The sequence below is a fragment of the Thalassophryne amazonica genome, chromosome 17 (genome assembly GCF_902500255.1).
Source record: "Thalassophryne amazonica chromosome 17, fThaAma1.1, whole genome shotgun sequence".
Classification (NCBI taxonomy): Eukaryota; Metazoa; Chordata; class Actinopteri; order Batrachoidiformes; family Batrachoididae; genus Thalassophryne; species Thalassophryne amazonica.
In genome coordinates, this window is record NC_047119.1 from 34,446,809 (window position 1) to 34,474,593 (window position 27,785).

The 27,785-nt window shown below is 41.1% G+C and overlaps 1 protein-coding gene across 1 annotated transcript in view; it reads right to left on the reverse strand.

Annotated features, from left to right (window-relative positions):
- Nucleotides 1-16,826, reverse strand: part of ccdc80l2 (coiled-coil domain containing 80 like 2) — a 55,224-nt gene extending 38,398 nt beyond the window's left edge. Inside the window, 1 exon segment of the mRNA XM_034193026.1 lies at nt 16,043-16,826. Coding sequence (XP_034048917.1) covers nt 16,043-16,826 — 784 coding nt within the window.
- Nucleotides 16,827-27,785: the final 10,959 nt, after the last annotated feature.

Below are 27,785 nucleotides of genomic sequence, written 5' to 3' on the forward strand. Positions count from 1 at the left end.
TAAGGTAGCCCACTCCACCTTGGTATGACCTGATTGCTTTTGTTTGTATTTGTAGTGCTCCATGTCATTTACTAGAAGAAAAGCCACCTTTTAAGCAATAACCCTAATGTGTACATCTCAACTTTCCCAATCAATTGAATGAGAAAGTGTTTTTCAATTCAATTGATGGTGTTTTTTTTTTGTTGTTGTTGTTTTTTTTTTGAAGGGGAGGGGCATGAAGCAACAAAGATTGTGTACTATAACAGGGAACATTGGTTGTTACAATTATTGCTAACAGTGAAGCAACAGAGGCACTGTTTTTAGACCTTGTTTTGTGGGTGTGAAAACTTGGTGTCATGCTCAGCCCCTGGTCAGGGTTTAGGTCTGGACTCTCAGCTTGATTTCCTCTATGGTTTTTCTGGTTGTTGTTTTCATATGTGTATACTTTATCATATTAGTCTCAGTTTGGTTCCATTTATTGCTTTGCTTTGTTTACTATTTAGTCACTGGTTTCATTCTTTATCTTTCTGTTTTGCATTCATTTATTCTATAGTTGGTTATTGTGTTTGTTCACTCATGGTCCTTTAAGTTCTGTTAGTCTAGTTTTGTTCTGTTAATCATATTTCTTGTATTATGCTAGTCCAGATTTTTGTTATTGTTAATCTTCAGTGTTGCTCATCAGATTATGTTCCATTTGTCGTTTATTGCATTATTCAGTAGTCACCGGTTTTGTTTTCTGTTCATCATTTATTCTCTGTTTAACCAATAGTTTGTTTTGCCAGTGTTATTGTATTCACTTTTCTGTACCAGTCAGTAACAAACAGTTCCATTCTCGTTTTAGTATAATCATTATTTTTCTTGTTCTCCCCTTTTGACTTGTCACGTTACTTCTTAGATTAGCCCCTTTTGTTTTGCTCACATTAATTATTAGTCTCTCTTGAACACGTCATGATTCTCACAGTTAGTTTTTCTGTCAATCACATCTCTTGCTTTTGCACCGCTTTGTTTTGTCCTCCCGCACTCTCTTGCCTTTCTTCCTCTTCTTGGTTCACTAAACCACTCCTCTTTCCAGAACCTTCCACACACCTGCTTCACATCATCCTCATTAGTTTGCTCCTTATTTAAACCCTCACAGTTCCACAGCTCACTGCCCGATTGTTGACTCTGTTCACTTTCTCACCTCTCGTTTTTGTCCTGTTTGCACTTGTGTATTTTGACCTTGCTTGTGTACTCCGACCTCTGCCTTGCCGTTACCCTGAACTCAGCCTGTTTTTGACTCTGCTTCTGTTTTGTCTGTATTACTCTTGTATGAACTTTGCCCGTTTATGGACTACGACCCAGCCTGCAGCATGTCTGATATCTCTGCCTGTATAACTGACTACCTGTGTACCGAATCTACTGCCTGGTTACACGATAAAGCCTTTTATTCATCAAAACCAACCATGCCTGAGAGTCTGCAATGGTCTCCTACCAATTCCTGTGTCAAGCCACCACCAGTCCTGACACTTGGAAATAGTTGAATAACTTTGCACCAGATTTTACAGTTATGTACCTTGGCGTAAGATCTTGGATGAGTTCAAGTATAGACGTCACTGGATAGGGTCACAGACGGTGCAGTCATTGGATTTCTAAAATGTCAGATTTGGTATTCCAAGTGAAAAGTGATGAACAGATTATTCATTTGCACGGAGGGTTTAAATGGTCTCCTGGATATTTTGGATTGAGATGCCCTGAAACAGGCTTTCAAATAAATCTGCTCATCATATGACAACAACTGCCTTAGACATTTGATCAAGGTAGAGAAGAGGGAGAGGAAAGATGGCACCAAAACATGAAAAACCGGTGGTACTTCCAGGAGCATGTCAGAGCCAATCATTAAAAACACTGATATAGTATTTGTGCAGGTAAGTGACAGGAAGATTAGGACAGGTTGTAGAAAACTTCCAGACCCATTAGAGCTATTAAATGTGTCAAAGATGTCTTACGACATGCTAACATGAGCAAGATGAAATTTCCGCGTCGCTGAGCCAAGTAAACCTGGCATTTCCTGTTTGTAACACACTGCTCAGTGCTGTGCTCAATACAAGGAGGAGAGTGTGACTGTGAGCAGTGCCTGGTATCCATGCATACAGACAGTAACATTTTGTCATGATGGAAGAATATACTGACTTCTGTTCTCCTGTAGGGATGAATGGATCCATGAGACTTTATTTTGTGTGTAGAGTTTTAACTTTGGACACTGTTCCACAGCACTGAGAATGTAATAATGTTCTCCAGAATTTTGTTGGTGTTTTCTACTGTATTAAATGCTGTTTTCTCATGGTTGTGTTAGTGGAAATGTGATCAAAGTTGTTAATGAAATGCAGCATCACAGCTCTGAGTCAAAGTGGTGATTCTGCTACTCACAGATTTTGCTGAACTCCACTGAAAATAACTGCAAAGCTGTTTAATTTCTTACATTTTGTAATTAATTTTGTTCTTTGAGGCTGGGGTGAAGTGCTTATCCTCTGAAATTCATTCATTGTATATACCCGCTTACTGCAATTACAAGGCGCAGGGGAGTTGGAGCCTATCCAAGAGGTCATAGGATGAGAGGTGGGGTACATCCTGGATATGACGGCAGTCTATCGCAGGGTCCTCTGAATTTGAAAATATTAAACTTTAGGCTCTTGATGAAACCTGCAGTAATGATCCATGTCCACCTGGTGGAAGTATTGCTCCATTTCAAGAACCTTGAGTATATGCTGCTGTGGGACACTCCCGACGATGATAAACTTGCTGCTTATATTAATAGATTCTATGTGTAGAATGTACAGGTCAGGTCTGGGAGCATGCGCTGGTGCCATGTGTTGCTGCATCCATCACATGATGGAACCCCCTTGGGTCCTGGATGGCAAATACACCATCCCCAACTCTTGAAAGTAGCCATCTATCTGCCACAGCCAGGTGAAACATGGGCATCCCCTTGACTTGCTCTAGTCGCTGGGATCTTCAACACCGAGGCACATGTGCTGTATCTGTTGTATGGCTGGGGGGCCTGGCTGCCTTTTTGTTTCTGTCTTTTGTTTTTCCTTCCAGGTGGCTTGCATTTGGGACTGAGTGGCTGTGTTGCTGAGGTTATCAGGACCTCACCCTGATCACCTGCGGCTCGTCAGGACTCACAGCTGAGGTGCATCTATATGGATTGGAACATGGTGGCATTTAAGACTGGAGTATACAGTGTGTATTTGCCAGAGACTCGACCTTGTGACCAGACGGGTGAGATCGTCGTCTCGGGAGCCATCTCATCATCAGTGGATGCAGAGAACGTCCAGGGTTTGATGCACGGTCTGTGAAAGAGGAGGGGGTGAGGTTTCACGCTCGTCAGCACACTTCCTGAGGTACGTTAGATTTTGTGACTAACGTTTATACAGTCAGTAAATGTGGTGTCCCTCACACCTTTATTATATTGAGCTGTATGTTAGTCATGTATCGGCTTCCACTGCAGTGGAGTTTTGTGAACTGGATGTTCCATGTCTGCAGGTTGGGAAGCTGATTAGTAATTAAGCCAGGAAGTGTTTGCTGTTTGTACACCTTTAAGTGTTCTCTCTGTGTGTAGAGTGTGGACTCACATAATGGTTCCTTCTTTCACAGACTCGGTTTGTTGCGGCCACCTGGGGGGTGTCGGCGGGGTCCTTGGGTCCGAACAGCTTCTGGCTCCGGACCGTTAGCGCTGCTGGGAGCGCACCACGCCAGACCGCACTTTCTGTTATTTTTGTATCACTGTTATGTATTAAATTCAGTTAGCCTTTGTACCGTGCTCTGCTTATTTCATACTGGGTCCTTCAAACGCTGGTCGGTTCTCCGAGCTGCGTCCGACACATAACAGTATCCCGCCCAGAGAACCATGCCACATGACCAAAATGTCATAGCTAACGTTCCCTCCCAATGCTCCTCAGTAAGCATTCGTTTGGCTCAGCCATTCCAGCATTACCCAAGGATCCTCCGAAGAGACATAATACCAAACACAGCTAGTCGTTGTCCGAAGTCGAATATACAGTCATTAAAAAAGCAAAACCCATGTTGATGTTCTGCCTCTTTATGACTTCTCCAATAAATTTCTCTGCTTGTAGATTGACGCTCTCATTTTCAACACTGTGTTGACATCCATGAGGTGGACATGATGAAATAAGCAGTTCAATCAGTTTTACTGACCCAACCCAAAAGCCTGAGCTGTTTGATATGTCTCATACGTAGGCTGCTGTCTGAGCTATGGAACAGGTGCACAGAATGCCCAGGGTTATGATGCCCTGAGCTCCATGGCAAACAATGCATGGCATGTATAGACCATGCAAATGTTAAGAGAACATTGACTGCCAATGCTAATGTTGCAATAGGAACTGACAAAATACTCATTAAATTATATCAGAGGGTCACCCCTTTGAGTCTGGTCTGCTTGAGGTTTCTTCCTCAAATCAGAGTGAGTTTTTTCCTTATTACTGTCCCCTGTGTGCTTGCTCTGGGGTTTGGTAAGGTTAGATCTTATTTGTGTGAAGCACCTTGAGGCAACGTTGTTGTGATTTGGTGCTATATAGATGAAAATAAATTTAAATATCATCCATTATTTGTCTTGGTGTTCACTCCGATAACGAGTATGACTGCCTTTACAGTTAATGTTTTCCTTGGCCTCTGTAGTCTGAAGTACCATTCTCACTTTAACAGACGTGTATCGTTTGGTCAACTAAAATGTTACACAAAGTTTTGTGTGGCCCAGGCTAAAATGAGTGTTGACATTTTTCTGTCTCGGCTGATATGCTCAGTTCTGAGAACAGACTGACTGTTTTCCCAACCTGCATAAAATTACCTGCATCCAGTGACCCATTGTGGCTGTTGGGAAGAAATGCATATTAACTCACAACACTTATCAAGCTGTCTTGTAGTGGGCATTACCTGAAGGTCTGGAATTTCTGGTGTCTCTTGTTTTAAAATGGACTTGATTGCTCCAGTTGAATAAATAGATCTGGTTCCTAGTTCCCTAAAGTACAAGATAATCTTGCTTTCTGATAATTTTTCAAGAGGGAGCCATGATTTGTGATGGTGGAGATGGAAACAATTCTCTGTCCCACCAGCAGATGACAGCAACACTCAACTCTAACCAGGTAAGCATGTTCTAACCTTTAATAAAGGCTTTTCCATTGCTTTTGGTTATAGGTAGCTCAAGGATGACTAATGTGAGGGTGTAAGTTCTTCTGTGATCATCATTGAGGTTTTCAGTATTCACATGTGTTGCTGAGCCGTCACCTCTGCTGACTGGTTTCTATCTGTGTCAGAACTGCAGCTTTGGAAGCACTCCGTGGGTGCAGAGCCACTGGAGGTGAACATAAAAGGCTGCGGAGAGATGACGTCCAAGGAGCTCATAGAGGCAGAGATGAAGTGATGAATATGTTGCCAAGCAGTATTAGGAGGTGGATGTTCTCATCAGCGCCGGCCTGATCGCTGGTACACACAACATAAAGACTTTGTGTAAAACCTTAGAAAAAAATTACTTACCAAAGAATATTTGATTGTAAGCTGAGAAAGGTACTGCAGCATCAACATTCAGATTTTTTTTTTTTTTGTTGTCTTGAAGGTTATTGAAAAGCTTTTTGATATCAGCATTTTGTACAGGTTTTTTTTTTTCTGGTTGTTTTCCTGAAATTGCATATGGTTTGAGTGAGGCAGATGATAATTCATCTTATGGCGTGTTGATTTGAATATGAACGTAAATGTTACTGGTTAGAGTTCCCGATGTGGTTACAAACCTGCTCCTGATTACTCCCTATCTGTGTTGAATGTTGTAGGTAAGTAGGCACTCATTCTCATCACAGAGACAACATGAAAGATGGCTTGGCGATCGCGGATTTGGCTGCTGAAGCTGAGGAAAGACGGAGACCACACTACTGGAGAGATGTCTGTATACAAGGTCTGTGACTTAATATTTGCACACAACAGCAATCAATCTGGTTTCAATTTCATTTTATATGGTGCCAAATAACAACAAAGCTGCCTCAAGGCACTCCACACAAGTAAGGCTAACCTTACCAATGTTAGAGCAAGCACACAGTCAACAGTGGTAAGGAAAAACTCCCTCTGATGATACTGAGGAAGAAACCTCAAGCAGACCAGACTCAAAGGGGTGTCCCAACTGCTTAGGCCCATTCTAACAGTTACAAGGTTTTACAGTTACAAGCTGAAGAAACAGAAAACAGGAAATCAAACATCAGCTGCATCAGCTTCAGGCATGGCATCTCACGGTCAGTCCAGCATCCCCTTCTCCGCATAGCCAATCCCGCGCATTTCCCTCTGCACTCAGACAGAGAGAAAAAGAGGCAGAATCAGCCAGCCAGAAAAACCACACCTAAGGCCTGGTCCCACTGGGGAGAGGACTTAATTGCACATGAATTGAGTATACAAATTACGGGCGTTCGTTGTCGTCCGCAACAAAAATGGCCAAAAATGACAAATGTCCCAGTATGAATTATGGATATATTAATAATATATAGCGAATATATGATGAACAATCACGGTTGTATAACGCATGTAGTGAGGAAACGGATCAGACGCATTGCAATTATCACGGCAGTATTACGGGTGTATTATGAATGCATCGTGCATGTGTTGCGCGTGCATGGCATCTGCATTGCGGTCATAAAAGAAGCGCACTCGGGCCGTTGGCATCACTATTCCACCAACAATACAGGCTCTGGAGCATTTGCTTTACTGGACAAGCTGATTGGAGTAAGAAGCAGTGAACATGGCGAGTGGTGACCGCAGCTGTCTGAATGATTACAACAAGTTAAATCTGTTATAAACATAGGAATAAATACTGTAACAGCTGCAGACAAGAAGGAAAAAAAACCCACAACTGTTTTATCAAGCCTTGACAATGTAAACAAGTCAAATAATTACCTTTTAGACGGCTCAAAATGCTTTCTGCAGCTTCCTCTGTGATTCAGGAGGTGATTAGAGACGTTTCAACAGGCAATTTGCAGAATAAAATGATTAATCTGGCACAAAATAATTATTTTATATAGGCAGCATCCAGCGCAGAGCGCGTGGCAGCCGGTAGAACAAAGAACGGCGCCCAGCATCTGATTTGCGGCAGATGCAAATCAGATGCAAAGCAGACGTAATAAAAACGCTTTATTCGTGGCCAGTCTGTATGCAGTCACTACAACTTATTTTAGTTCGTGATGTGGACATGATGGGCACGCAAAATATCCATTTTACACACTGTGCCGCAAATCCCTGTCAGTTGCGGATATCAGCAGATGACGACGAATATACAGCGCATAGATTATGTTTGTGTATGTATTGATATGTATTGAGTATGTAAGGCGGATGTCATCCGCAGCCAAAATTTTGTGCCGCTCAAAAATCCTGGAAATGGAAAAACGCACCTCTGCAGATAATTGCAGACATGTGCGGGTGTCGGCCGACTCATACAAGCATGTTTCACGCATATTGTGGATGGTAAGTGAATATGAGCCAATTTTGTGCGCAATCCATACACAAATCCTCCTAAACGCCAGTGAGACAGGGCCCTTAGGTATAATTCATCGGCAGTAAATCGACAGGAAAGCAGAGCGATACTAAGTTGATCTTTGGCCGTTAACTCTAAGCTTCACTAACAGACCCAGAATTTAGATTAAGTTGAGGTAGAGACCTGTTTTGTTACTAATAAACTTACACTCAACAAAAATATAAACGCAACACTTTTGGTTTTGCTCCCATTTTGTATGAGATGAACTCAAAGATCTAAAACTTTTTCCACATACACAATATCACCATTTCCCTCAAATATTGTTCACAAACCAGTCTAAATCTGTGATAGTGAGCACTTCTCCTTTGCTGAGATAATCCATCCCACCTCACAGGTGTGCCATATCAAGATGCTGATTAGACACCATGATTAGTGCACAGGTGTGCCTTAGACTGCCCACAATAAAGGCCACTCTGAAAGGTGCAGTTTGTTTTATTGGGGGGGGGGGGGGGATACCAGTCAGTATCTGGTGTGACCACCATTTGCCTCATGCAGTGCAACACATCTCCTTCGCATAGAGTTGATCAGGTTGTCAATTGTGGCCTGTGGAATGTTGTTGCTTGAGTTTATTGGGATTAGCCAAACGTGTAGAACTTGGATGGGTCTGGTCTGGGAGCATGCACTGGTACCACACATCATGATTGAACTATGCTGGGTCATGGATGGCAACCACCCAGGTAAATTACCCGTCCATTCTAATCCATCATGTCATCAGAGGATGTGTTCTCATGCAGGTACAAACTTGCATTGTGGGTAGCCTCTTGTACTGGATACCAGCATGGACTCCCAAAATTTCCTGTACATTTGTATTGTCGTGTGTCTGTAGCATATCCTGAGCAAAGGGTCACCCCTCTGAGTCTGGTTTGCTTGAGGTTTCTTCCTCAATATCAATAGAGGGAGTTTTTCCCTTACCACTGTCACCTGTGTTCTTGCTCTGGGGGTTGGTAAGGTTAGACCTTACTTGTGTGAAGCGCCTTGAGGCAGCTTTGTTGTGATTTGCTGCTATATAAATGAAATAAACTGAAATTAAATTGAAATGAACCTGCATCAGCTGAGAATTTACAGACCATTAAGAGAAGTGATGATCTCTTCCTCCATGACTTTAGCATGATCACATTTTTCAGCAAGTTTGATCCACATATGAGAAAATAATATATCGGTACTGAATTGTTAATTTGAATTATATTTTTTGGTGATTTGCTTTTCTGATAATCATCCTCTATCAAACTTTTTTTAAAACTAAATAAATTCCAGATAGTACATGATTACAGTTAATGGTTTACACTTTTTTATTAATACTGCCGAAATGCAGGTATTAATTCTGTCCATTAGTTTACTTACTTTCATTTTGACAGCTTAGTGTAGTGTTACATAGATTTACTCATGCAACCGAGCTCTTTGAAAAGAATCAGGTAATTAGATAAGGGAATAAAAGCAGTGATTTAACCCCCCCCCCAAAAAAAGCTTTTAGCCAGCATAATTTGATATTGTTTGGGATTTTCCACATCATTTCTCTCTTGTCCATAAGGTGTAGATGATCTACTAGGTTCCTCCAAGAATGTGGTACTCATTTATGCTGGTGGTTGGAAACAATTGATCAAGCTTTTCATGCACCCCGACCCCCACTCCCACCCCCACCTTCTGTTTCCTGCTCCCCAACCAAACAACGTCCCCACCGCAGCTCCTCCAAAAGCAAAGACGGTCCATGAATTGGAGGTTTAGCACAGCTGACCTGTACCCTAGCGGTGAGTTTGTTCTAAAATCGAACACCAGTTTAGCATAAATGTACCTACTGTTCAATACTGAGTCACTGTTTAAGTAGCAAAATCTTGAAAGTACCTTCTTTTGCTGGAGTTGACGGCCCACAGTGGAACTTTGGGGTGGTTGTGGTCTGCCGTCAGGTGCAAGATAGGTTAATACTCTGGTTTTAGGTCAGCATTGGAATGTGCACAGGAGGTAAGAAGTGATGGAGGCAGATTATGAGCACACACGCAGGCACCCTGTTAGTGTCAGGAAGTGTGCATTGTAAAAACGGTGTCACGCTGAGTTTGTTTGAAGTATTGCTGCAGTGAGAGGTTCCCATGGTGCCACACAGCACTCTGCACACTCACCACATGCACTTAATATGGTTCACACTATGAGTTGGGTGTTCAGGTAGTTTCCTACTTGATATGACGACAAAGCTACTGTTCACTGCCTTATTACTGCAGCAGTCACACTGGGTGCACACTCACTTCATGGCTTATAATGTAATTGTGTTTTATGTTGCTTAGCAATGGATCCAATGGACACTTTTATCAATTTCTTCATTATCTGTGGCACTTACTGTAAAATGAAATGGAAAAAGTTGGATTCATGCCACCAGTCTGGTAAATCTTTTCAGTCATATAACTGATGTAAGAAATAAGAGAGAGGTGAGATATCAAATCAAATCAATTTTATTTATATAGCGCCAAATCACAACAATCAGTTGCCCCAAGGCGCTTTATATTGTAAGGCAAAGCCATACAATAATTACGGAAAAAACCCCAACGGTCAAAACGACCCCCTGTGAGCAAGCACTTGGCGACAGCGGGAAGGAAAACCTCCCTTTTAACAGGAAGAAACCTCCAGCAGAACCAGGCTCAGAGAGGGGCAGTCTTCTGCTGGGACTGGTTGGGGCTGAGGGAGAGAATCAGGAAAAAGACATGCTGTGGAAGAGAGCAGAGATCAATCACTAATGATTAAATGCAGAGTGGTGCATACAGAGCAAAAAGAGAAAGAAACACTCAGTGCATCATGGGAACCCCCCAGCAGTCTAAGTCTAAAGCAGCATAACTAAGGGATGGTTCAGGGTCACCTGATCCAGCCCTAACTACAACCCCTGGCAAAAATTATGGAATCACCGGCCTCGGAGGATGTTCATTGAGTTGTTTAATTTTGTAGAAAAAAAAGCAGATCACAGACATGACACAAAACTAAAGTCACTTCAAATGGCAACTTTCTGGCTTTAAGAAACACTATAAGAAATCAGGAAAAAAAATTGTGGCAGTCAGTAACGGTTACTTTTTTAGACCAAGCAGAGGGAAAAAAATATGGAATCACTCAATTCTGAGGAAAAAAATTATGGAATCATGAAAAACAAAAGAACGCTCCAACACATCACTAGTATTTTGTTGCACCACCTCTGGCTTTTATTACAGCTTGCAGTCTCTGAGGCATGGACTTAATGAGTGACAAATAGTACTCTTCATCAATCTGGCTCCAACTTTCTCTGATTGCTGTTGCCAGATCAGCTTTGCAGGTTGGAGCCTTGTCATGGACCATTTTCTTCAACTTCCACCAAAGATTTTCAACTGGATTAAGATCTGGACTATTTGCAGGCCATGACATTGACCCTATGTGTCTTTTTGCAAGGAATGTTTTCACAGTTTTTGCTCTATGGCAAGATGCATTATCATCTTGAAAAATGATTGCATCATCCCCAAACATCCTTTCAATTGATGGGATAAGAAAAGTGTCCAAAATATCAACGTAAACCTGTGCATTTATTGATGATGTAATGACAGCCATCTCCCCAGTGCCTTTACCTGACATGCAGCCCCATATCATCAATGACTGTGGAAATTTACATGTTCTCTTCAGGCAGTCATCTTTATAAATCTCATTGGAACGGCACCAAACAAAAGTTCCAGCATCATCACTTTGCCCAATGCAGATTCGAGATTCATCACTGAATATAACTTTCATCCAGTCATCCACAGCCCACGATTGCTATTCCTTAGCCCATTGTAACCTTGTTTGTTTCTGTTTAGGTGTTAATGATGGCTTTCGTTTAGCTTTTCTGTATGTAAATCCCATTTCCTTTAGGCGGTTTCTTACAGTTCGGTCACAGACGTTGACTCGTTTCCTCCCATTTGTTCATTTGTTTTGTTGTGCATTTTCGATTTTTGAGACATATTGCTTTAAGTTTTCTGTCTTGACGCTTTGATGTCTTCCTTGGTCTACCAGTATGTTTGCCTTTAACAACCTTCCCATGTTGTTTGTATTTGGTCCAGAGTTTAGACACAGCTGAGTGTGAACAACCAACATCTTTTGCAACATTGCGTGATAATTTACCCTCTTTTAAGAGTTTGATAATCCTCTCCTTTGTTTCAATTGACATCTCTCATGTTGGAGCCATGATTCATGTCAGTCCACTTGGTGCAACAGCTCTCCAAGGTGTGATCACTCCTTTTTAGATGCAGACTAACGAGCACATCTGATTTGATGCAGGTGTTAGTTTTGAGGATGAAAATTTACAGGGTGATTCCATAATTTATTCCTCAGAATTGAGTGAGTCCATATTTTTTTCCCTCTGCTTGGTCTAAAAAAGTAACCGTTACTGACTACCACAATTTTTTTTTCTTGATTTCTTATAGTGTTTCTTAAAGCCAGAAAGTTGACATTTGGAACTACTTTAGTTTTGTGTCATGTCTGTGATCTGCTTTTTTTCTACAAAATTAAACAACTGAATGAACATCCTCCGAGGCCAGTGATTCCATACTTTTTGCCAGGGGTTGTATAAGCTTTAGCAAAAAGGAAAGTTTTAAGCCTAATCTTAAAAGTAGAGAGGGTGTCTGTCTCCCTGATCCGAATTGGGAGCTGGTTCCACAGGAGAGGAGCCTGAAAGCTGAAGGCTCTGCCTCCCATTCTACTCTTAAAAACCCTAGGAACTACAAGTAAGCCTGCAGTCTGAGAGCAAAGCGCTCTATTATTCTAGAATTAACAGGAAGCCAATGAAGAGAGGCCAATATGGGTAAGATATGCTCTCTCCTTCTAGTCCCTGTCAGTACTCTAGCTGCAGCATTTTGAATTAACTGAAGGCTTTTCAGGGAACTTTTAGGACAACCTGATAATAATGAATTACAATAGTCCAGCCTAGAGGAAATAAATGCATGAATTAGTTTTTCAGCATCACTCTGAGACAAGACCTTTCTAATTTTAGAGATATTGCGCAAATGCAAAAAAGCAGTCCTACATATTTGTGTAATATGCGCATTGAATGACATATCCTGATCAAAAATGACTCCAAGATTTCTTACAGTATTACTAGAGGTCAGGGTGATGCCATCCAGAGTAAGGATCTGGTTAGACACCATGTTTCTAAGATTTGTGGGGCCAAGTACAATAACTTCAGTTTTATTTGAGTTTAAAAGCAGGAAATTAGAGGTCATCCATGTCTTTATGTCTGTAAGACAATCCTGCAGTTTAGCTAATTGGTGTGTGTCCTCTGGCTTCATGGATAGATAAAGCTGGGTATCATCTGTGTAACAATGAAAATTTAAGCAATGCTGTCTAATAATACTGCCTAAGGGAAACATGTATAAAGTGAATAAAATTGGTCCTAGCACAGAACCTTGTGGAACTCCATAATTAACCTTAGTCTGTGAAGAAGATTCCCCATTTACATGAACAAATTGTAATCTATTAGATAAATATGATTTAAACCACCATGGCGCAGTGCCTTTAATACCTATGGCATGCTCTAATCTCTGTAATAAAATTTTATGGTCAACAGTATCAAAAGCAGCACTGAGGTCTAACAGAATAAGCACAGAGATGAGTCCACTGTCTGAGGCCATAAGAAGATCATTTGTAACCTTCACTAATGCTGTTTCTGTACTATGATGAATTCTAAAACCTGACTGAAACTCTTCAAATAGACCATTCCTCTGCAGATGATCAGTTAGCTGTTTTACAACTACCCTTTCAAGAATTTTTGAGAGAAAAGGAAGGTTGGAGATTGGCCTATAATTAGCTAGGATAGCTGGGTCAAGTGATGGCTTTTTAAGTAATGGTTTAATTACTGCCACCTTAAAAGCCTGTGGTACATAGCCAACTAATAAAGATAGATTGATCATATTTAAGATTGAAGCATTAATTAATGGTAGGGCTTCCTTGAGCAGCCTGGTAGGCATGGGGTCTAATAGACATGTTGATGGTTTGGAGGAAGTAACTAATGAAAATAACTCAGACAGAACAATCGGAGAGAAAGAGTCTAACCAAATACCGGCATCACTGAAAGCAGCCAAAGATAACGATATGTCTTTGGGATGGTTATGAGTAATTTTTTTCTCTAATAGTTAAAATTTTATTAGCAAAGAAAGTCATGAAGTCATTACTAGTTAAAGTTAAAGGAATACTCGGCTCAATAGAGCTCTGACTCTTTGTCAGCCTGGCTACAGTGCTGAAAAGAAACCTGGGGTTGTTCTTATTTTCTTCAATTAGTGATGAGTAGAAAGATGTCCTAGCTTTACGGAGGGCTTTTTTATAGAGCAACAGACTCTTTTTCCAGGCTAAGTGAAGATCTTCTAAATTAGTGAGAGCCATTTCCTCTCCAACTTACGGGTTATCTGCTTTAAGCTGTGAGTTTGTGAGTTATACCACGGAGTCAGGCACTTCTGATTTAAGGCTCTCTTTTTCAGAGGAGCTACAGCATCCAAAGTTGTCTTCAATGAGGATGTAAAACTATTGACGAGATAATCTATCTCACTTACATAGTTTAGGTAGCTACTCTGCACTGTGTTGGTATATGGCATTGGAGAACATAAAGAAGGAATCATGTCCTTAAACCTAGTTACAGCACTTTCTGAAAGACTTCTACTGTAATGAAACTTATTCCCCACTGCTGGGTAGTCCATCAGAGTAAATGTAAATGTTATTAAGAAATGATCAGACAGAAGGGGGTTTTCAGGGAATACTGTTAAGTCTTCTATTTCCATACCATAAGTCAGAACAAGATCTAAGATATGATTAAAGTCGTGGGTGGACTCATTTACATTTTCAGCAAAGCCAATCGAGTCTAACAATAGAGTAAATGCAGTGTTGACTGTCATTCTCAGCATCTGTGTGTGTATGTTAAAATCGCCCACTATAATTATCTTATCTGAGCTAAGCACTAAGTCAGACAAAAGGTCCAAAAATTCACAGAGAAACTCACAGTAACAACCAGGTGGACGATAGATAACAACAAATAAAACTGGTTTTTGGGACTTCCAATTTGGATGGACAAGACTAAGAGTCAAGCTTTCAAATGAATTAAAGGCCTGTCTGGGTTTTTGATTAATTAATAAGCTGGAATGGAAGATTGCTGCTAATCCTCTGCCTCGGAACGTGCTACGAGCATTCTGGCAGTTAGTGTGACTCAGGGGTGTTGACTCATTTAAACTAACATATTCATCCTGCTGTAACCAGGTTTCTGTAAGGCAGAATACAGATTTCAGACTCCTAACATCATCTACTGTATTTGTTTCCTGCCAGTTCTATATTATTACTTTGGAACACCTTACAACAGACACTAAAACTTCATGCACTTGTATCTATAGGTGTGTTTGAAACTCTGATTACAAACTACTCCACTTTTGAATGTGACCAGGTGTACAATAATGGACCAGACAGGCAGCTCCCAAAGAAAAAAGTGTGGTCTTTATTTCCCGACTATCCCCCCCAACAGGAGAACAGCATTAATTTTGGTTTGATTTGGCTTCAACGCCTTACCATTGTCAGGACTCACAATTTCCAATTTAACGGTCTTTGTAATAACAAAAAAAATACTTTTTGCAAAACAAAAATAAAAGACAACTAAAAAAAAACAAAAACAACAGCAGTGGCCTTATCCTAAAACAAAACGAAAAAAAGACACAACTTACTATACAATACTCATTCATATTGTGTAATGGTTAACTTGAACCCACTTACAGAATGATTGACAACCCGCCAAGGCCAACCCAGCACTCTGAAGGACCTGGACAGTGCTATCTCCCCTCTGAATTAACAGAACATACAAAACTGTTCACAAACATAAATTCAATCTTAAAACAATTCGTTACATTACATTCACATTGTATTAAACACTCACGCCTTCACGGAGAATAACGTTCCCCTTCGTGGACAACTTGGCTGAATCACACTTTTCAAGACGCGAGTCAATGTACATCAACCGTCAACTCTACAGATCCATACAACAAAACTTCTTAAGATATGACGTTTATTTAAGTGTTATTGTTTGTCGATCATTTAAGTGTCAGATTCTCACGGATACACACCTCTTTTTCTGTCAGTCTCCCGCCGAGGCATTTGGCAGTCACGCAGCGATGACGTCACACGTGCGACATCAAGCAACCACTGTATTAACAAATGTAACCACACTGCCATCTACTGGCCAAATAGAGATCTGCACCCATTTCCCAGCAAACGCAGGATCTTTATAATACACCCAGTCACATTCTCCCCTGCCTGAAGTCAGCATCTCGGTGACTTCCTAAACATCGGCCATCGCTTTTGACGTGTAAATAACCATACTCGCTAGCACCTGCGATAACACATCTGGCGTAAACGATACTGCATTACAGGCACTGACAGGTAAGTTAAATGGGTTTTTGTGTTGACCAGCATTGATTCTAGTACTTCTGCGTGTGGGTGGAGATGGCACGATACTTTGAGATTTTTCCATCCTCCACCGCGGTGCAGGAACTGGCTTACTTTGCTCCTCAGACACCCCTACTCTTTCCACCTTTGGTTCTGAGTTAGGGACTGAGTCTTCACCGGGCCTGTTACTCATGTCAAACATTTGTTCACTTTCAGTTTCACTTCTATTCTCATCCTCCAGATGACTTTCCATATCCTCCATTCTTGGACCAACAGGTTCATCAATATGTTCCACCATCAAGTATTCTGGTTCTGAGTCCGTGGATTCACTTTCTGCGTCAAGATCAGCTTCTGGCTCATGAATAACGGGAACTGTTTGACAGTCTTGCCTTGGGAGTGGTATAGGCCCTACACAAGCACGCAAGTTGGACCTATGAATTCTTTTTAGGGAACCTCCGTTCACTGGAACCATGGTGTGTGTTGTTCCTTGCACATCAATGACTTTGTACACTTTGGATGACCACGCATCTTGGATCTTATTTCTGCCAATGGGATGAAGGCGCAGATACACAAACTGCTCTATTTCAACAGGCGAACAGTACACTTTTGCATTCTGGTGGGCCATTCTTTCTGCTGCTTTTCTCTCAGCAAACTCTCTGGCTCTCTCATGTGAGCTCTGGAGTCGCTCTCTGTGGGCTCTGAGCCAGTCGGTGCTCTCCTCTTTTGTCTCCTCTTTTCCAAGCAGAGCACCAACAGGGAGATGGGGGTGAACTCCAAACAACATGTAATAGGGAGAATAACCATTTGAGGAGTGTGGTGTCACATTATAAGCATACACTAGTTCAGCAAGATGTTTCGGCCAGCGACACTTTTTCTCAGGTGGTTCTGAGCAGGTCATGTAAGGTTCTGTTAAACTTCTCACACTGGGGGTTTCCTTGTGGATGATGAGGTGTAGTGCGAGTTTTCTTCACCCCATACAAACTGCACAGTTCAGCAATCACTGCACTTTCGAAATTCCTGCCTTGATCTGAGTGCAAGCACTCAGGCACACCATATTTCATGAACCACTCCTTTAAAATGACTTTAGCTGTTGTGTCTGCTCTCTGGTTTCTGGTAGGAAAGGCCTGACTGAACTTGGTGAATACGTCTGTGAGAACAAGAACACTTTCACACCCATCACTTGCATGATCGAGAATTGTGTAGTCAACAGCAACAACTTCAAGAGGATGGGTAGCTAAAAACGGAATCTGAGGTGTGTGAACTTTGGGTTGCGGCAACTTTGTTAAAATGCACCTTTGGCAGTTTTTGATCCATTTTTCAACATCCTCGTGCATGCCTCCCCAAAAGCATCTTTGTCTCAGGAGTCCAAGTGATTGGATGTCCCATCTGATTGTACACACTGGTGAGAACCTTTTTTTTTTGAGACAGGTAGGTAACAACAAGGTTTCCAAGGTTCACATTGAAAATCTCTTGGTACAAGAGCCCATCTTTCTCTCTGAGATGGGGCCATTGTTTCAACAGGGACCGGACTGGGATTGGCAGAGTTCATCTTTCCTGCACAGAGGGCTTTTGCTTTCTGTCCCAGAGCTCCTTTAGAACTTTGAGAGTGTGATCTGAAGCTTGACAGGCCTGGAGCTCAGCTTTGGTGTAACTGGGAAGAGTTGGCATGTTAATCTGGACTAGATCACTGTCCCCACTAGCGGGGTCTAAAACATTTAACTGTCTTACCCTACAGTACTCAACTCTTGCGACTGCTAATTCTGGGCCTACAGCGGTGCCTGCTCTAAGACTGTCACAGATAGCTATGCAACCATCAAAGTCTGCATCCTCTGAATCTGGTTCAGTCTCTTTTAAAGCTGGCTGTCTGAAAAGGGCGTCGGCGGCGGAGTTACAACGACCGGGCCGATACTTGACTTCAAAATCAAACACCGCTAACTGCGCAACCCACCATTGTTGGATAGCCCCTACCTTGGCTGTGGAAAGTTGACAGAGCGGGTTATGGTCTGTTAGGACCGTGAACTTAGACCCCAAGAGATAGCTGCGAAACTTTTCAGTCACCGCCCACTTTAATGAGAGAAGTTCTAACTTCATGCTACTGTAGTTTCTGTCATTCCTCTCAGCTCCTTGTAGCCTATGACTGGCATAAGCTATGACCTTTTTCTTCCCACCCTGAACCTGATACAACACGGCACCTAAACCAAGGTGGCTAGCGTCTGTCTCTAGGATAAAGGGTAACTGAAAGTCTGCGTAGCCTAAAATGGGTGCATTGGTAAGCTTGGCTTTAAGCACTTCAAACGCCTCAGAACATGCTGGTGTCCAGGCAGACTGGAACAACTGTTTGGCCTTAGCTGGACTACCCTCTCTGATACAGGTGTTGACAACATCATGAAGCGGCCCTGCAACCTGTGAAAACCCCTCAATAAATCGCCTGTAGTAACCACAGAAGCCTAAAAATGAGCGGAGCTCCTTTAGTGAGCTCGGGATGGGCCAGGGCTTAACAGCGCTTACTTTCTCAGGATCACTGTCTATACCTTGAGCTGAAACCTGGTGACCTAAGAACTTGACTTCTGACTGGAGAAAGCGACACTTTTCAACTTTTGCCTTCAGGCCTGTCTCTGTTTTTGAAAACACGAGGAGGTCGTCCAAGTACACAAGAATAATCTGGAAGACAAGGTCACTCATAGTTGCTTGCATTAAGCGCTGAAAAGTTGCGGATGCGTTGCATAACCCAAATGGCATACGTAGAAATTCATATAAGCCGAAAGGGGTTGTGAACACTGTTTTGTGCTTGTCTTTTTTGTGGACAGCAACTTGGTGGTAGCCACTTGCAAGGTCAATGCTTGAAAAAAACTCTGCACCACTTAACGCATCCAAACTTTCATCAATACGTAGCAACGGAAATGCATCACGTCTGGTTTTCCCGTTCAGCTTTCTGTAGTCTACCCATAGTCTTAGACTATCATCGGGTTTGTGGACTAAGACTATAGGTGATGCGTATGAGTTTGAACTCTCTTTAATCACACCTTTTCTCAACAGTTCTGAAATGTGATCTCGCACCTCTTTGTACTGATTTGGTGGGATCCTTCTGTATGGCTGGTTAATGGGGGTCTCATCCATTACTGGGATTTCATGTTGAACTCGGTCAGTGTAACCCAAGGGCCTGTACTACAAAGCGGGGTTAACTCACTCAGATGTAACCCAGGGTCAACCTCCTAAACCGGGGGTTGACAAAACCTGGTTTCCTCAAGTGGTGTTAATCGATACTACGACACTGAATAAGATGTTGATTTGTTGAACCTGTGTTAACCTAATTGGAGTTTGTGCGCGTTCACATAAAAGGGGCAGGTTGCAGCACGTCACCATTTTTCAATGATGGCGCGGTCACCTTACTTTACCTTAGAAGAATGCACAATTATTATGCGGAGCTACGAGGAATTTAAATTAATGTTAAGGGGGAAATCAAACACATCATCTGCCAATAAAGCAAGACAGGCTTGTTGGCAACGTATTGCTGATCGGGTAAATGCGTACTTACAATTCAATTGTTCCCCAAATCTGTTACAGATGATTAACCTGTGGAATGTCTAATATGTGTAAAAAAAAAAAATGACCTTCTTTCATTAATTACGCCCAGATGCAACACGATTCAGAAGTGGGCATAGGCCTACTAATAAATGTTAGGTTAATTTAATGTTTCCTAAATAGGCTACCTTGACTGTATGATTGCTATTCCTAATCCTGTCAATATTTCAGATGCAATAGCAGTGCCAAACGCACCTGGCAGCAGGTGAAGATGAAATATAGAAACATCCTTCAGAACGGTAGGTTTATATTCATAGCTTGATAAGCCCCACTTCGCCTACTTAATGGACATGCATTAGATCTATTTTGATATTAGTAATTACCCGCAATTGCATAAAACCCTTCTTTGATTTGCATTGTGGATAAATGGCCAGGGAAAACGACAAATGCATCCAACAGTTTAGATACAGCAAGTATTACCTTGCGAATCATACGACATACAGTATTCTTGCTCAGATGTTCAGCATCACCGATGGAATACATAAATTGTCCACTGGCAAAACAGGCACAAGGCACATTATCTGCTCGATCGTCGGGCATTGCTACACTGTAAAAATGACTTTTTTGTACAGGAAAACGCTGGCAGCTGTGGTTACCAGGGAACAGAGGTGTCAAGTAACGAAGTACAAATACTTCGTTACTGTACTTAAGTACACTTTTTAGGTATCTATACTTTACTCCATTACTTATTTTTCTGCCTACTTCTGACTTCTACTTATTACATTTTCACACAAGTATCTGTACTTTCTATTCCTTACATTTTTTAAACAAACAGCCTCGTTACTCTTGGCTTCAGTTTACAGTTTAATGTTATATATATATATATATATATATATATATATATATATATATATATATATATATATATATATATATATTTCACGTCATGCGCCTGTAATCAACTTTTCTGCAGCACGGCTTTGCTTTGAACCGTGAACCAATCGAAACAGTGGTTCGCAGATTGAAGCAATGCTTCGACCTATCGCTTCGTTTATTCTTTCGTTTAATTTTCCCCCGCTAAAACCCTAAAGAGCATACTTCTGTGAGTATTATTTACCTTTTCTATGTTAAACCGACCTGTTATGGTCTTCTGAAACAGTTGATAGATGTATTTTATAACTGAAAAACGGGAGCGACGCTAACGCGTTAGCATGTCTATGGCATTTTCAATGTTAAAACTTAGCATTAAGTAATTGCAGCTCTCATCACGTTCGGGTGCATTTGTTTTCAAATTGTAATATTTCTTAAATTTATTTTTGTTTATATATTAATAATCTAATGATTATTATATACAATTTTAGAGAAAGAGGCAAAAAGAACCTGAATAGAAACACAACAGAAAATATAAAAGCAATGAACATACATAAATAAATGTTTCCTGTGAACACCTACTTGTAGTGACTCTTACACCTCCATTTCATCCCTGTATTAATGACAGTTTGTTTCGGTCAAACCATATTTTCAATTTGTTAATTTCTTCAGTGATTTCCGCCAGAACTATCTGCCAAACTAGAAAACTGCTGCATCCTAGTAAGAGCAGAATACTACGGGAATGAATTTGAATAAGGAAAGTTGTGTTTTTTTCCCCCCTTCACTAAATGGATGCTGCACTCACTGCAGTTTATTGTCTGGAATAGTCCCAGATTGCATTTCAGAGCTTCTAGAATTGAAACATTTTCATGTAGGTGGTGTTGGGGGGTAATTTTGGGTTTTGGGTCTTGGGCCACATGTAGAATGAATCAGTTTTTAAATTAAGCTTTCAATTCATATAGTGGCATCTACCTTTTTTTTTTAAAGGTTACTTTATACTTTTATACTTTACGTAGGTTTTGGAGCACATACTTTTTCACTTTTACTTGAGTAAAGAGGTCAAGTTGATACTTCAACTTTTACCAGAGTGTTTTTAAACTGCAGTATCTGTACTTCTACTTAAGTAACAAATGTGTGTACTTTTGACACCACTGCCAGGGAATTCCTGTAACATACAGCAGCACAGTAGATAACATTACAGACATAATATGTATATGGATTTACAGTGAATGAACCACGGCTGACTCACATTAAAAGAACTGTTAAATCTACAAACAAGAGCTCTCTTTTTTTGTACATTTAAGTGCTGTATTTTTTACAGGAATTCCCTGGTAACCACAGCTGCCAGTGTTTTCCTGTAAAAACAACAGTCTTTATTTTACAGTGTACGATGGGTGATGTTACAGACGTCTGGCCCGATCAGCTGACAAAGATAACGAATTCCCTCGGCTGAGAATCTATATCTTTCATAGAGAATATCGTCCGGGTATGTCAGCGGATTCTGGCGGGCTTTAAAAACCCTCGCCCTGTGAAGAGAGCCCCTCACAATTTGTGCCCCAATATCAAACGGATCATCCAACTAGGCCGGCATTGTCTTCGGCGTAATTGCAGGTGGATGGACAGTACTTATAAAGGGAGTGGTTAAGCGAAAACCTCAAGCTAACCGAGAACATAACCTGCTCGGAGCAAGTTTGGCACACAGCATAAATTGCCATGGCAGCATACCTCGATCAAAACCTATCCACCTTTTGTAGTATGGGTTAACCGAGAAGTTACTTCACACGTCATCAACTTACTCCCGAAGTTACCCTGATAAGCCAGTAACCCTGCTTCGTAGTACAGGCCCAAGGTCTTCGTCCTGCACAGCAAAAACATCAGCAAACTTAAGTATCAGCACTTTTATGCTTGCTTGTTGTTCACTTGTGCCACCAAAATGCAGTCTATCAAACAGGGCCTGAATGTCATTGTCTGAGTGGCTTTTGTCCTTCTGACTGACACTGACTTCCTCATGTGTGGCTGAGATACGCTGAAACCTGACTTCATAGGGGGTCACTTTCAATACACTGACATGGGGTCAAAAGACCTAATCTGGCTCTGCTTAGGAGCCACACGTCATCTTGGGAAAAGTTAATAACTTGAACTGGAAACATGTGACAGCTGGCTGATACAACAGTGGGCACAACAATAACATCAGCCGGTAATGAAGTGCTGCCTGGTGCCAATACTAGAGTGGAGGTGTCATTAAGGTCTCCCTTTGGGGCTCGTACATAAACTGTGGACACTGAAAGTGCAGGAAAGTGACATTTGTTTCTCTGTGATACTCGAGCCATTGCTGTTTTTTTTCACCAGTTCCGCTTCTTGTACTCTCTGAAAAGCCTATCTCCACTCAGAATCCAGTTTTCCTCCATGTGCTGCATCAAACTCTGTTAGTATCAACTCTCTGCACCATTTTGCAATGTTCATTCCATTTATTCCAGGTGGGGATGGGTCAAGCTCTTTTGTCTCTGCTTTATTGTCATCTCTTATTACCAAAAACCCACATTCAGGTAGAGTTACTCCCATTACTTGGATATCTAGCTCGACATAGCCCAGGTAAGGTAGTGGTAGCTTGTTAGCAGCAGTGATTTTTAACCATTTGGATGTACAGTGCATATCTTGAGCTTTCCCATGGAGTTGATTTCTGAAAAAGCTCTCTGTTAAAGTGCTAACATTGCTTCCCGAGTCTATGAGGCACTGGAAGGGAACATCACTTATTTGAATGTAAACAACAGGGCATTTACCAACTGCATTTCTCAAAAAGCGTTCTTTAGTCAAGGTCTGGGGTGAGCCTTCAGACTTCCCTCGCATTGTCTGGCTCATAACAACCGAGGGCCCTCGTTTCCCTGCACAGCTGGGACAGTTGTGGCTTTTGGGGTAGGGGCTCTGCGTGCGGGACATTGCCTGGCCATGTGTCCAACCGCCTCACACCTTAGACAGATAGGCTGACCATCTTCTGTATACCTGGGAGTTACCCGTGGCTTGTGGTTTGTGTTTGGTCCATTTGATTTTTCTTTGTGGGTGCTAAGTTCCCTTACTGCATTTGTTAATTCTCCAATAGCCTTACCTTGCTGGGCTATTATTTTCACAACTTCCTGGAGCGTGGAGGCCAAGTCATTTTCTATGTTACTGTTGGACTTAACAGAATATTAGAATATCAAGACTCTTCCCCACCAGGTTTCTGCTCCTCGCAACATTTGAAGTCTTGTTATGATCCTCAAGGCTCCACATAATGGCCTCTTCCCGAACCTCAAACAAACTCAACTGTGGTTTTTCTCGGATAAGCCTGCGGAGCTTGCGGCGGAGGGCAGAATCACACACCCCTTCAATGAACTGGTCTCTTATTGCAAGTTGCGGGTCAGTGACAACATTAGGAGAAGTTAAGAGTGGAGTTTAACAGCTGAGAGAGTGCATGTGAGTAATCTTTTAAGTCCTCACCCTCTGACTGTCTACGTGCATAGAATGCATGTAACAACTGTGGTGTTGTTCATTTCTCTCTAAATGCCTTACGTAAGTAGGAAAACAAATCCCTGGGTCCAACAGTTTGTCCATGTGTACGTAACTTGATTTCATCTAACGCACAACCTCTAACGTGTGACAGAATAAAGTCTACTTGGTCTCTTTCCCTCAGACCCCTAAGACTCATAGCCCGCTCAATTTAATCAATGAACTCATCTACCGAGTGAGCGTCTTTACCAGGGTCACCATTAAAAGGTACAATCTGCTTCTCTCTTGGTACATACACAATAGACCTTGGTTGCACATCACCCAAAGAAGCAATTCTTGACATTACAGCATCATGTTTTTGACTCAGTTCATTAAGCCGTGCTTGTAACTCTAATATTTGGTTACCACTCCCTGATAGAGGTGCAGCTGAATCCCTGCCTGCTGACACAACTCCAGCATTGCTCGGCCCAGGCGCAAAAATGTCTGGTCCATCCTCAGCGTCCGACATCTTGAAATGTCTCTCAAGTTGCAATCAGACTTGGTCCTTGAGCCCTTGAAGCTGTTGTAGCAGATTCTCCCACAGCAGCCGTATCTTCAGCTGGGTGGGAGGCCTTTTCACCACTACTGTTGTTTTTTTAAAAAAAGCAATGAACTCAAAAGGTGCCAAATGTCCCTGAAATCCCACTTCTGACACCAAAAAGAGTTGGGGGTGTGCCGTGTGTGACCAGGTGTACAATAATGGACCAGACACAGGCAGCTCCCAAAGAAAAAAGTGTGGGTCTTTATTTCCTGACTATTCCCGCCCAACAAGAGAACAGCATTAATTTTGGTTTGATTTGGCTTCAACGCCTTACCAATGTCAGGACTCACGATTTCCAATTTAACGGTCTTTGTAATAACAAAAAAATACTTTTTGCAAAACAAAAATAAAAGACAACTAAAAAAAACAACAGCAGTGGCCTTATCCTAAAACAAAACAAAGGAAAGACACAACTTAGTACCAGTTTCAATTGGCGTTTTTACAAAACAAAATTACTATACAATACTCATTCATACTGTATAATGGTTAACTTGAACCCACTTTAACGTTCCCCTTCGTGGACAACTTGGCTGAATCACACTTTTCAAGATGCGAGTCAATGTACATCAACCGTCAATTCTACAGATCCATACAACATAAGTGTTATTGTACAATATCAAAGAATATTTCCATGTTTGTCGATCATTTAAGTGTCAGATTCTCACGGATATGCACATCTTTTTCTGTCAGTCTCCCGCCAAGGCATTTGGCAGTCACGCAGCGATGAAGTCACACATGCGACATCAAGCAACCACTGTATTAACAAGTGTAACCACACTGCCATCTACTGGCCAAATAGAGATCTGCACCCATTTCCCAGCAAACGCAGGATCTTTATAATACACCCGGTCACATGAATATGACTGCTCTTAAGATTTTTTTAAGGTTTTAATTTTTTTTAAAGATTTTAGTTGTTTAAAATCATTTAGTCGTCTGATTCCTTTGTTTATATTTGTTCAATATATTAGTATATATTACTTCTGTGTATGTATGTATTCATTTGCATATGTATACACACATCTATCTATCTATCTATCTATCTGTCTGTCTGTCTGTCTGTCTGTCTGTCTGTCTGTCTGTCTGTCTATCTATCTTATAATAGCCAAGTGGCCTCTGTGTGTATGGCTTCAATCATGCCAAAACCTTGGAGAGCTGATATTTGTCATTTGATATGCTTATGTATTTTGGGTCAAGGATGAATGCTGCCAAAAAGAAAAGTTGATAGGACTAATACTTTTGGAGAAATTACCAATACTTTTGGAGAAATTACCAGTTTTAGCTAACCAGTAAACAATGGATGTTGTGCTGCAATGCTCCATGGGAGTTCAGGGTTTTGGGGTTTTAAAATATTGTTGTTGTGGTTCATGTTAGTTTAACAGTATTGTTAGTGTTATTGATTTATTGTGTTTATGTAGTTCAATTGGTTTAGTCAGTTTAGTTAAGTGTCATGTTGCCCTTACAATGAGTGAAAAGCGTATTGCTTTTGATGTATTCCGCCACTGTCTCTGTTTGTGGGTGTGTAAAAACTAAAAGCACCTGCTTGCGGCAGAATGCGGAAAAGACAAAAAGCTCAATGTGTGTGCGTGCATGTGTAATTTTGATCATGGAGAAGCAGTGAACAGCTGACATTTGGCATGCATATGCATTTTGGGTCAAGGATGAACACTGCCAAAGCACAACATTGATAGGACTAATATTTTGTGAGAACTTACAGATATTAGCTAACAACACTGAACAATGGACGTTGTAAACTACATTCTGTACTCACACGCCATTCTAGCAGGGGACTCTAAATCATCTTTATATTAAAAGCGTGAGTGCATGATTTTATTTAGTGAGTATATAATATAATTGTAAATACATTAAAAATGCATGGATGACACAAAATGAAAACTTATTTCCATTGTGGTCCATCAAATGACAAAATAATGATAATAATAGTGTGTATATGATAACAACCTAAACATTTGTAAATACATTAAGACAGTAAATTAACATAAAACATTACATAACTAACTAACACTAAGAATTCTGGACTCACATGCCATTCCAACTCATACAAGCTTTGCTTAATTTATTACCACCCTTGAAAAATGCCAGCTACCTTTTTGATAAACACTACCCAATCTAGAGCCTATGGACCTCCATGGGCAATGCGAGAGTATATACGTGTATATATATATATATGATCATGAGCATGATCATTTAACACAGACAATAAACTTGAACTAAACAAATATACGAGGTCTGTGAGAAAAGTATCCGACCTTTTTATTTTTTTTCAAACTTTATGGATTTGAATCATGTGCGCTTGCATCAGACAAGCTTGAACCTTTGTGCACATGCGTGAGTTTTTTCACGCCTGTCGGTTGCGTTTTTGAAAAAAATAAAAAGGTCGGATAGTTTTCTCACAGACCTTGTACTTATTTAAAGTCAAAGTCAAAGTGTCTTTATTTGTCTCCCTAAGGAGAAATTTGCCTTGGACAGAGTCTGCTACACAACAACACATCCAATACATAGCACCCATACATTAAAAACAACACAGTAAGTCAAAGGATAAAATATAAATACACAACATTATTAACATCCTTGTGCAAATTCCGCACTTCATACCCTTAAGCTATCTTCCCTGGACTATCTGCAGATTTATGAGCTTCACTGATAATGGAATAAATGAATATTTATATCGATTATATTTACAAAGAGGAACCCTGTACCTTCTTCCTGAGTTAAGTAAAGTATATTCAGAGTGCAGAACATGAGACTCATCTGTTAAAATATTGTCAGCACATCTGAGAACTGCCTGTTCAAACAACTCTTGGGGAGTTACAGGTACCACCATACCCATGATTTTGCCAGCTATCTTAATCAGATTTAAGATTTGAGTTTTTGATTTAACCGTTAAATTACAAAACCAGCTAGTAATACCATACCGTAACACGGACTCAATCGTTGCTCTGTAGAAAATCAGCATAATATTCCTACATACACCAAACAGTCGGAGTCGACGGAGAAAGTGCAAATGCTGGTGGATTCGGGCACAAACACTTGACACTTGCATGTGCCATCTTAAGTTATTATCGATATAAACCCCCAGATATTTATATGAATCCACCTGTTCAATGTTATGTCCATGTATGGTGACCACACTACGGTCTCCAACAGCCCGAGGGTCCACCAACATCTCCACTGTTTTATTAACAATCTGCAATTGATGGACATCACACCAGTTCACAAACCTGTCCACTCCAGATTTGTGACAACTCGAATTAGTACTAGTGTTCAGCAGACTGAGTATTACAGTATCATCTGAAAATTTAACAACATACTGGTTTGGCTGATAGCTGATACAGTCATTGGTATACAGTGTAAATAAAAAAGGTGAACTAACACAGCCCTGAG